The sequence below is a fragment of the Centroberyx affinis genome, unplaced genomic scaffold, assembly GCF_046629955.1.
Source record: "Centroberyx affinis isolate AG114_WGS23_722 - 3 ecotype Tasmania unplaced genomic scaffold, CSIRO-AGI_Caff_v1 ptg004317l_1, whole genome shotgun sequence".
Lineage (NCBI taxonomy): Eukaryota > Metazoa > Chordata > Actinopteri > Beryciformes > Berycidae > Centroberyx > Centroberyx affinis.
Window position 1 is genome coordinate 243,259 of NW_027282027.1, and position 12,418 is coordinate 255,676.

Sequence of the window (12,418 nt, forward strand, 5' to 3'; positions counted from 1 at the left end):
TGTGAAGCGTAATTCATGTCAGTAGTAACAGGTAATATTTATTTTAAGCTGCTTTCTGAGCCTTCAGTCCGTGTAACAGAGGAGGTGTAACTGTGTGTTTGTTTGTTGGCCCACATACACTTCTTCTAAACCACTCTGTATGGTAAAACACAACAGGATGTGATGTAAAGCCAGTTCTCGGCAAGAGCTGATTAATAGCAGGGAACTTTCCTCTATCTATAAACGTTCCGTATATTCCGCTTGAAAATTCGTCACATTCTCTCCTCTTAACATGCTCTCCTCTACATCTGTCTCTCACACAGAGAAACTCAGTGTTCTTTATGTCCATGTTTCACCTTTATGTCCAAGTTGCATATGGATTACATTAATCAATGCGTAGTTGGTCCATCAGTGCATAATTTGTCCATGGGACGTACATTCTCTTACAAATGTAACAATTTTTCTTTTCACTAAATGAGTCCACATTCAAGAGAATTCAACAATGCAAATCATGTCCTGATCATTTTTCAGGACATTGTTATTTTAAAAGGTATTTTAAGTACAAAATAAGTGGCAAAGGGAACACTGTTACTCAACAGTTGCCAGAATAATTAAAACATCTCCACTACAGCATAACTAAATGAGGTCCCTGAGGAGCTTGTCGTGGTTTTCAAGCAGAATACAAATCACACATTTTTCTAAGCCTTAGCTTTATGCCCTCAGCCATTTATAAAATGAAAACAGAAACATAGAGCCATATTTCACCCAATGTAGGCTGAATAATCTGGCAGCATATTGCACATCAACACTAATGTAGTGGTACCTACATCAAAACAAAAATTCTATAAAAGAAATAGCTAGTCCATTATAAATACAAGTATATAAATAGGTCCATATTACCAAATAAATATATCATACATAAATACAAGTGGTATATACAGATTGAGGTCAGTTTGTCGTCCATCCCATATCCTGTTTACATGGTCATAACTGCAATGTCTCTTTAGACTCCAGCTTGAAAACCCACTGAGGAGTTTCATCCTCTTATAGTTCCTGGTTCTCAGTAAGGGAAACATCCCCAAGTTTTGCAAATGGCCTCTGACATGCTTATCCATTTTAAGGCTGCTTGAAACAACAGAAAAATAAATAAAAAAATAAAATAAAATAAAATAAACTTGTGCTCTTTTCTAGTTATACCCATGAGTCACTAGCAGATTTGGACGTTGTGCATCTTAATGACAGTATTATAGCACTACAGTGTTAAAGGGTCCATATTAGTCCACTAGGAACATCCCTAATTTTGAACCTTTCAGCTCCAGCTTCCAATTCTCCAGTCCCCCCTGTGGTACAGTCATTTGAGCGACCAGCGGTGTCTGCCCATCCATCCGTTCCACTGTCCAGCACTTCCTGCTCACAGGTGACTCTGCCTCTTCTGGAAGCTGCACGCTGCAGGTGAGCTTATCACCCAGACTCACGGTGAGGACGCCTGCTTTGCACTGGTAGGAGGTGCAGGTGAGCACAAGGTCAAGGTACATGAAGTAGTGCCCTTCCTTTTTCGGCTTCAGTGAATGATGGCGTGAGTCGAAGTCGAAGTGGCTTCCTACAGAGTTTCCTTCACCATATTCGACAGCAGCCCACTGCATGGTGCTATTCTTCAACTTGCCTGCAGGAGGAGACGAGCACATTTAATTGAGCTGATAAAACTGCTGTGGCGGTTTCATCAGGATTATCAAACAAGAGGATTATGAAACCGTTTCCACTGTGTTTCGGTCAAGGACCTTCAAGCCATATCATGGACAAGTCACAGAGTGGAACATACATCATGTCAAGGCCTTAAATTGGCAGTATTCTAAATACATAGACCTATATATTGCAATCATGTCATAATAATTAGCCCACCATTTACAACTACACAATTGCGTAGGCTACATCAGTGTAATGTTTATTGACATTGCGTATAGGCCTATCAATAAAGGCATACACAAAACTTTGAATTGCAAATGCTTTTATGTGATTGAACTCAGATAATACATTTATTTAATATGCAGACAGTTTTCGGGAGTTTTTACTTCTTTAGAAATGGCACGTTTAGAGATTATCCGTGAAGGGGCAGGAGACCAGTTTATTGCCACAAACAAAAGGTTATTAGTATATAGCTTAACTTTTCATTTAGTGGAGAAGCCCCTAAAGCACATCCATCATCAGCCTTTATGGTAGGTTAAAGGTATGAATTTAGCAAATAAGAGCAGACTTACTTGTGTTGGCGTCCAGAGAGGCAAAATTTTGCATCTGTTGATAAAACAGAGAAAAGGGGGGTAAGTCAGATAGGTTTGTTGGGGATGGGTCAAAATTTTAACTTGTTTAGCTTTTGCGAATTGTAGGTGTTATCAGTTGACCCACCTTGTACGCTGGGGCGCTCGTATCTCCTGTTTGCTTTGCTGGTGTGTCATGCCCAAAGGACGGGCGCATAACCTCAATTTTTGACCGCAGCTCGATCACGACCATGACTCCACCGGCAGCCACAGCCGCCACCGCCACAAACAGGAAAATAATGGACATGACCAGGAAAACGTCCATGCACCTTCCGCGCCGGCGACCGACGTTTTGTAGAGACTCCACATCCATCCTTTTATGCATCAGTAATCGGCTGCAGGATGTCTGGGTGTCGGGGAGAGTCTTGAGTCTGTCCAGTTTAGTTCACACACACACAAAAAAATCAAATGCAACCCTTGAAAGTTATTTAGCTCCAATTAGGCTGTTATCCTCCACAAGCAGCGCTCGTCGGTCTTCTTAATCTCATACGGTCCGGTCCTTGTCCGGAGGTGAATATCGCCGCTGTCAGCGCCATGACTTTTTATACTGTGCACTCAGTTTCATACACGGAGGAAAAACGCGGAAGTCATGGGTTTCCCTCCCGCCTCCTCCCTCCTCCGCGACGTGCACACGAGGTGCGAATCGAGACGGACAGACTTTCCGCAGCTCTCTCTGCAATTGCGCAAGTTCACACAGCAACATGTGTGGTGGAAAACGAAAGCGAGAGACAGACACACTCCCTCCAGCTTCACGACATTCCGACACAGTCAAACAAAGGCCTTCCTTTTCCTCTCAACCGCTTTGAACCTTTTGCACACTGGCGACAGTGGGCACACCACTGGCGACAGTGGGTGTTCATGTCAGGATGCTGGTGCAGGTGGAACCACTAACTTGGGGGGTGGGGGGGTGGACCAAGGACCATAAGCATAAACATGGTTGAGTTAAAAATGAACAATAGTGCAATATAGCTTGATTGTTTTTAATGAAGATTCAGCAAATAACTTTGAATATGCAAAGAAACAAATGATTAAACAAATACCTGCAGGACAAAGTGTCTATCACTCCAAGGACTCATTTGATTTGTATTGTCCAATGATTATTTAGGTGACAGACTATTCACTGGACTGTGAAATATCTAGAAAAAAAATGAAACATAATATCAACACCTGTCAGAGTCTTCAGCACTTTCAAAAAGTGTGTTTGTCTTAATGCTCTGAGAAGATTTTAGTTACACATAACGGTCCTGTGGGGACAGTGAAACCCTTAATCAATCCCTTTGTGCTTATCGTCTAATGAATGAAACAGTCAAATTTAACTACTTTACTGAGGAACCCAGTTTGGGAACCACTGTGTGTGTGTGTGTGTGTGTGTGTGTGTGTGTGTGTGTGTGTGTGTGTCCCAGTGGGAGGGAGGGCTGGGGGTACTAAATGTGGCATGGATTTATACCAGCATGCGGATTTCCCATCTTCTGAACATGCTGAATAATGATGACAAGGATGTTAGGGAGCTGGCTCGATTCTCCCTGTTCCTGGACCTAAGGAGACGCAAGGTCCCACTGGCCAGGGAGTCAGAGCCCCACTTCCTTGGATTCAGAAGGAAACCCAGTGGAAAACTTGACACCCACTCTGCTGGTTTTGGGGTCTGGTCAGATTGGCCGGATCTGAACGATCTTTGTGTCCGAACTGGAGTGTCCCTGGAGTGGGCGCGGTCTGACTCTGGGACTGTGAGGGTCTCAGAGGACATTATAACTGCCCCCCTCACCTCCGTCAAGGCAACAGCCACATACGGTGAACACAGTTACCTGCTAACCCCTACAAGTACCTGGCGAACTCATGGATTTTCACCAACATCAACAACAACAACACTGGACTGGACTTAAGCTTCAGGGAAAACTTGCATGTCTTCCCTTTACTGATCATTCTGTCTCTCACTCTTTCCTTAAGAACATTGCGCTCAATGAGGACATCGTCACATTCACAGTAAAAGCCAGACTACAAGTCCTTCCCACCAGACTCAACCTTTCTATCTGGTTTCCTACTACTCAGGTTCCTCATTGTATGCATCACACCACAGAACAGGTCACTGAAACAATGTCACACATCTTGAATGGCTGTTATGTTTACAAAGGAATGTACATAGCATGCCACGACAGAATAGTGGACCTTATAGCGAAGGACTTATCAAACCATTTTCCACCCTCAGTGAGAATGTACAAGCATTCCTGTGTCAAACCTTCCATGTTTCATCTCTGTAATAGTAACCCAGGCTCTTTTTCACATCTGTCTGCCAATACACCAGATGTTGTAGTGGTTAATGAAAAGTCCAAAGAAATGTTTGTTTTAGAGGTCGCCTGCACCTTTGACTCCAGCCTAGAGGAAGCCTTTATGACCAAGGTCATTAAATACCAACCACTCCTAAATACCATCTTAGAGCTAGGTTATAGGTGCAGACTACTTGTTTTCATATTTCGCAGCCTAGGACACACTCACAGGTTGGTTGTAAGAGGGCTTCAACAACTTGGGATGCCCAAAAAGGCGGCTAAACGGCTTGCAAAGTACTGTGCTGTCTCTGCTATTATTGGCAGCCACCATATATGGCGGAGACGCTGCTACTTATACCCCTGAGAACTGAGTATTATGTTTTGTATTGTGAAGATCTATGCCACTGGTCCATGATTTTGTGAATGTACTTTACTGCACCTTCAATATTTGTGTCCTTGTACGTTTTCTTCTATGTGGACATAAATAAATTGTTAAAATGTGTGTGTGTGTGAGAGAGAGAGAGTGAGTATTGGGTGGGTGTGGCAGATAGGGATCTGTGTTTCATCATCAAGCTAAATAAGCTGTGCCACTCCTCCAGTCTTATATACCAGGTACGTAAGTGTCTCACACACTCACATGTCAGCCAGCAGACAAATCAGATTGTGAGATTATGATGGCGTAGAAAATATCGGAATTTGTTGGGAATTCCCCATTGTGTGTGTGAGTGTGTTTGTGAGAGCGAGAGCGAGAGGGAGAGAGAGTAAAAGAGATTGGGAGGGGCAGGGGGGAGGGTGTAGGGAGGATGTCGTCATCACTAAATATAACTACTGGAGTCACACCTGCAGGTTTATATACTTGTCTTTATTCAGACATGCCCACCACCTGGGAGCTAGCCAGCCAATCACATTGTGACTCTTATCATTGCATAATAAAGCCAGGTGATGTTAGAGATGCAATTCCCCACACCATAGGTGTGTGTGTGTGTGTGTGTGTGTGTGTGTGTGTGTGTGAGAGAGAGAGAGAGAGAGAGAGAGAGAGAGAGAGGGAGAGAGAATGAGAATGAATGTGAGGGGAAGAGAGATGGAGAGATCAATGATTTTTTAAACCATTGCTTTTTAATTCTCAGTTTTCATAGGAGAACAAATTAAAAACGTAGTATAGGGCATCTCAGAGTATGGAAAGCAAGCATTTTGATGTTATATTTTGATAAACAAAACTGACATGCTGGACTAGATTTCTACATCCATACGAAACTTCAGTCGCTAATTTCCTTACTCAGTATTGTCAAACATCAGCCTGTGCTTTCCCTTGTTCCCAATTCTGAGTTGTCATCAGGCAGGGTTGGAAATAGAAAAGGTTTATGAAAGCTTATCATGAGCACAAATTTAAAAAAAAAAAAAAGGGGTAGTTGAGCAGTTAGAGGACTAAGCATGTGACTGGAAGGTTGTCATTTTTGGGAATATACATTAAAATATGCATCACATTGCCATAATTGTATTGCTATGGGTTTTTTTTTGTTTGTCTGTGTGTTACAACCAGAAAGTGTTGTACCCTCAACTGTTGGAAGTAGGAAACAATGGCAAACAGTTATCAATGGCAGTAATGACAAAGACAAATAAAATGACAGTAAACCTCAAGCAGACCGTCCCTCAACCTCCACCCTGACGACCAGCACCCACCCTGCTCAAGTGTCCTCCAGCGCGTCACTGATCTACAGCGGACCTGGCACTCTCACCTCCACAAAGACAGGGAAGTGAAAATAGAATTTCCCAAGGGGGATCAAAAAGGCATTACAGCGCCTACCAGCTGGCAAGAGGTCAAACTCAGTGTTTTAGGGTTCAGTGTTGGAAATCGTACCTGTGCTGGAAGATCCCCACAAAAGCCAATGTGTCATCAGCCATGTGTCAAGCCATGTCAGATTTATTTATATAGCCCTTCACCACAAGCATGTCTCAAAGGGCTTCACATACCATATCATATACCATACTACATCATGTACATGTCATATCACATACCATACTTCACCACATATGTCATATACCATACTACATCATACTGTATATGTCATTTACCATCTGTGATAGTACTTTGAAACACAGATAGATGATAGTAGACACAGTTGATACAAGCCTTAAGTCTTAATGCAGATGCAGAATATTTTTCCTTATTTGTATTTGTACTGCTCTCAAATCTTTTGCAGGTGGTGTCAGAAAAATATAAAAGAGCATTGCAAAAGAAAAAAAAATGTTGGCTATAAATAAGTCATTGGTTTCAAGTCAAGTTTATTTATGGAGCACTTTTAACAAACAAGATTGTCACAAAGTGCTTTACAGAAAGCAAATAAGACACAAAACAGATACAAATAAGGATAATAAAAAGCAATTGAACAACAACTACTTCACAAATTACAAGAAATAGGGCCAGAGCTTGTGTGTGTCTGTGTGTGTGTGTGTGTGTTTGTGCGCGTGTGAATACACACTGGATATGTGATTACCAGACAATATCAGGGTAGTCTGCAGGAAAAGTAAATGAATGACAGACTGCAGATGAGAGTTTAGGTAGGTTAAAGGCAGAGCTGAATAAATCTTAAGTCTGGACTTGAATAGAGTGATTATGTCTGATCACCCCAACAAGAGAAGGATGTTGTTTCAGCGGGAAGAGGCCTAGAAGAGAGAAGGCTCTGCTCCCACCGGTCTTGTGAATACTTTTTAATATTCCAGGTGTGGGAAGCTGGTATAATAATCTGGATCACAGTCCTTTTGGTGTAATTAGTGAGGGCCTTTATCTTTTCCACCCTGACTCAGATGTGACCTTAAAGGAATGAATACATTGGGCTTTGTGGTAATCATACTCTGATCAAAACAAGAACAGCATACAGTGCAAAAAGGGATATGTTTAGGGAATGTTTGTGGCTGTGACTGAGGGGAAGTGCATGGTTACATAATGGTAAATATTAGACAGTAAATGACTGTATCTGGCAAAGGTCCAATAGATTCACACCGGCCATCCAGGTACTTGCAGGGTTCAGCTAATTCTCGAGGGATTCCACCGGTCTGTCGTTTTTTTCTTCTCACCATTTTTTGACTGCTGAGACAGCTGAAGCTGACATGCTAACATCATGACAGGCTAACATAAATCCGAACTAGTTGTTTAAATTTGGCAATCTCTAATTATGCATTTTCTAATGGAAATCTATAGGAGAGGGTTGAGTGTGTGCCCAGCTATCATCTTTTCTGCTTAGCCCCATCTCTCCATATGTCTAGACTGAACCCAAAAGTGAAGAAACGGGGAGCACTGCCACATACAGCTGTAACATGTAACGTGAGACTTTATCACTCTGTAATTAGTTCACGAAGCTCAGATTTTCGAAATTCTGTGCATTTGTATGTCCTTCTGTAGACTTGTTATATGATGCACATTTGCACAACACTGCTGTAAATTCACAAATGTGCTTCCTTGAGTTTCCATGTTCCTCTCATTACAGACTGCATATAACTGATGGTTTGCATAATGATTCCACTATTTCATACTGGATACCACATTGATATTATTTTTATATTTCTATATTTTTGTAATGTTATTTTCACATACTTATGTTTAGCACATATTCCATGTTTAGTAATCCATATTTAAGTATGACACTGATACTGTAAGTAACAACTATAAGTAAATGTAAGTAATCTATACTGTTTTCCTATACAGTATGTATATTGATTTGATTTGATTCTGTTTTTATTGTTATTGGGTTTTTTTTTTTACATTTGTTGTTTATCATTTATATTCTATTTTATGTTTATATTCTAGTTTTCCCTGTTGTATTCTATCACTTTTGCTGCTGCAACTATCATGTAAATCTAAAAAGTGTTGAAAAGCTCATAACAACCATCAAGTCTGTCTGCTCCCAAATGAAATAATCTCATCATTTGATGTGCAAATTACAAAACTGAATATTATGAATAATAATAATAATAATAATAATAATAATAATAATAATAATAATAATAATAATAATATAAAGAGAATTGAGGATTGAGAAAAAGTTGTGGGTATGACGGGAATGTGGGGACTATTTTAATGGGGGAGTGAATGGGGAAGTCTGGGTGAAACAGAGAAACAGAGAAATTCAGCATTAGGGCATTCAGGGAGGTGCAGGACTATGACAGACAGTTTCAAGGGTCATATGCTGCTCAAAGGCAAATACCCATATCTTCTGTTCCCTAATGAAACTAACCACACTGTGCAAACATGCACACACACACACACATACACCCACCACACACACACACACACACACATATATATACACACACGCAAAGAAAACTTCCCTTATTTGTTTGTTCTTGCCAACTTGCAGCACCAACTGCATGCCTGACATCCATGACTCTCTCTCTGTAGCCCTTCCCAAGGTTTCTTCCATTTTTCCGTGGGATGGGGGTCATGGAATTGTGAAGCCCTTTTAGATGGTAACTGTGAGTCAGTGTTATACAAATAAACTTGACTTTATTTGACTTGACCTGTGAGTTAAATTACGACACCTAAAATGTATGAGCCTCCAAAGACAAGCGATAAAGGAATAAAACAATAAGTGTGAAGCTACGGGGAAATAGAAAAATACAAAAATAACCTTCACTATAACCTTTCCTTTTGGAGCTCACCCTGCCATTGTTAGAACACTCAAATCAAGAGGATAGGGAAAATACTGCTGGGGGTGGAGCTGTTTTGTGTGTGTGTGTGTGTGTGTAGGATGATGATTCTTGGGATATGACAATTATTTTGAGTATCCGAGATTTGTCAGAGGAAGTGACGGTTCTAAAAAAAACCAAAAAAAAAAAAAACCTATGTGGGTTGTATGGAAATACATCATTGTTTCATAAATTTCATAATTTTCCTGGGGAGTCAGCGGGAATGTTGGAGGCAGTTGGGTAGAAGTCACTTCAATATAATTATTATATTTTCTTTACAGTAAAGTATGTTGTTTAAGTTCATAAAAAGACAATTTGTGACTGGAATTTGAAAAGCCATAAACAAACACACACACACACACACACACACACACACACACACAAAGTTCTCATAACCTCATCAGCTGGATTTTCTCCGGTCAGAGTGACGTATTGGTCATTTTGACAAAACCACACATTGAAATGGGCTTTCTTCCAGATTAGGGAACTACTGTCTTTGTTTTCAGTTCAGAGTCAGAAAAGTACAACTGCATGGGGGTTATTACTCGCTCTCTCTCGTGCTCTCTTCCTGCTTTCCTCTGCTCACAGAAGCGGAACAAAAATTGCTGGCTGGCCATCAACAGAGAAGACCGACAGTGAACCTGAGACAGTCCAGTGGCCATGTCAGGCTTTGCTGCCACCTACAGTATCACAGACATCACTGCGCTGTTAGAAAACTGTTACTCACTCCTCATGTGGTATGAAAACCACAGCCAAGCACCCACTCATCCACAAGAAAAGAAAAGAGAAGAAAAGAAAAGAAAAAAGACAAGAAATAAAGAAGAGAACAGAAAAGAAAAGAAAATGAAAGAAAAAGGATATACAGTATGACCAAAAACAGCCTAGTTTGATTTTAGCTGATTAAAGGTGCACATGCTTAATATAGGCTACTTATGCACATGTTCACGCACATCCACATCAGCAGCAAACATGTCGATCTCAGCTATTATAGACACAGCTACTGCCCAAAACAAATGTTAAAACTGAACATTTGTATGAAGCCTGTCATTTCACATTCCTTTATTAAATGTTTTTTCAAATGTAGGGATTTAGTTTAGTTATGATGCAGTCAGCTTGAATACCAGACAGTCATGCTGGATAATCTGCAAACTGGAGGAGTTTGATTTCTTTATAGCATATAAATCTGTGCAGCAATGCAGTATAATGATTCTCTTATATGGACACGCGGAACCTAGACATGCATACATGGAGTGTGTATAACTTTGAAATCCCAGACTCGCGCGTAGCCTGCCCCCTTTATTGAATATCATTAAATGAAGACAAATTGGGTGAAGGGTGAATCATAGTGGAAAGTAGTAATAGTAATACCTTCATCATCGCATCGTGCCCGGTGACACACATCTGATGAAACACGGCACCCCTCCTCCTTCTGTTCCATGGGGAGTCTGACGGGTGCCAGCTGGAAGTTAGACACTAATCACATCTTTACCTCCGAGAGAGAGAGAGAGAGAGAGAGAGAGAGAGAGAGAGAGAGAGAGAGAGAGAGAGAGAGAGAGAGAGAGAGAGAGAGAGAGAGAGAGAGAGAGAGAGAGAGAGAGAGAGAGAGAGAGAGAGAGACGTCTAGTTAAAATGACAGTGTAGATGAAGCTCGGACCAGCAGCTGATCCTTCATCCCTGAGCTTCTGTTTCGCAACCCCGTCTGGAGTTTTCCGCTCGGCGGTGGCGCATATCTTGAAGGTGACGGACTCCGCGGAGCGAGTCGGGGCGAGTTCTGTGGAATATGTGATGAAATAAAAAAGTGAAAAAATCACCTCGATTTGACTGACTGTGCGAGGAACACGTGCCACAGGCAACATTTTAAATACTCTGACAACTTGTGGATTATTCCATTCCCGGGAAGTCTCGCATCAATTCTCCACAGCTCAACAGATGAATTTCGGAGCGCTGTTTTGATAGCTTTTGATACAAACAAGTTTACTCTGAACTTCAGGGACGCGCAAATCGTCATGTTGGACAAATTTGGGCAGCAAAGCGCGGGCGTGCCCGTGTCCAACCCGGACCTGCAGCTCAAACTGACGGACAACAGGAGCAGCCTGGCTGCAGCAGGGATGGGGATGGAGAACTGCGCGGGGAAGAAACTCATTGAAATAACTGGTCCTGCCCTGTCCAAACGGAAGCTTCTGGTCGGGTTAGACCTCCTTTGCCTCTTTCTTGGTAAATACAATAAAAATGAATGTATATATAGGCCTATTTATGTATTTATGTGCATGGGCTATGCATGAATATTTATTTACTTATTTACTTAGGGCTACTTACTCATTTACTTGATCATTTAGGCCTACTATCTATTAAGTAGGCTGATTAATGTATCTATTCATTTATTCTTTTATATATTTTTTTAAATCTTTTTGTAGCCTTGTGGAGAACAGGTGAAATCGCATGCAAACTTGTGTTTGTCCTCCTAAACTTCGCTGTGAAGAGGGTTAACTGCAACCATGTTGCCCACACTGGCAGAGATCTGTTCTGTTCTGTTTCCATCCCTTTTTTATTTAGTCAACAATGACCATCAGCGGTTACATTCAGGATGATTAGGCCAGCGCGGGCCTCCAGAAAATGCACAGTAAATTAGTACCAATTTTGTAAGTGAAAGAAAGAAAGAAAGAAAGAAAGAAAGAAAGAAAGAAAGAGAGAGAAACAGTTTCTTTAAGTTCTCTCTCTCTCTCTCTCTCTCTCTCTCTCTCTCTCTCGCTCTCACACACTCTCTCCTCTCTCTCCCCACTCATGCGCGCTCTCGAGCTCTCTATGCCAGCTGGTTCGTGCATTGCCCAGGGAATTCTACAGTTTCCATGACAACCTCAAGTTCTCAGGGTAGAGCTAGGCCAGGGGGAATTGTATTCAGTATAAATAAATAAATGCATGATCCCAGTGCCTGCGTGCGTGTGCTTGTGTGTGTGTGTGTGTGTGTGTGTGTGCATGTGACTCTTAATTGTTGACCCTCCCTCCCTCCCTCCCATGGTCCCAATATGTGACAGGATGGTGGTTATGTAAGAGGGGCTAATTGAAAAAAGCTGGAAGGAGAGGTAGTCTGTATTAACAACAGATTGGACATGTAGGCAGAGGGGGCCTGTGAATAACTGCAAGAAGTCTCTCTCTCTCTTTCTCTCTGTCTGTATCTCTTTTTAC

The 12,418-nt window shown here is 41.5% G+C and overlaps 1 protein-coding gene across 1 annotated transcript; it reads right to left on the reverse strand.

Moving 5' to 3' along the window:
• Positions 1 to 2,832, reverse strand: LOC139664576 (uncharacterized). Its single transcript, XM_071543443.1, has 3 exons — positions 2,380 to 2,832; positions 2,235 to 2,268; positions 1 to 1,642 (listed from the first exon to the last, which is right to left on the reverse strand). Exons 1-3 carry the CDS (start codon positions 2,614 to 2,616, stop codon positions 1,254 to 1,256), a joined length of 660 nt encoding a protein of 219 aa, XP_071399544.1. The 5' UTR covers positions 2,617 to 2,832; the 3' UTR covers positions 1 to 1,253.
• Between the last annotated feature and the right edge of the window lie 9,586 nt (positions 2,833 to 12,418).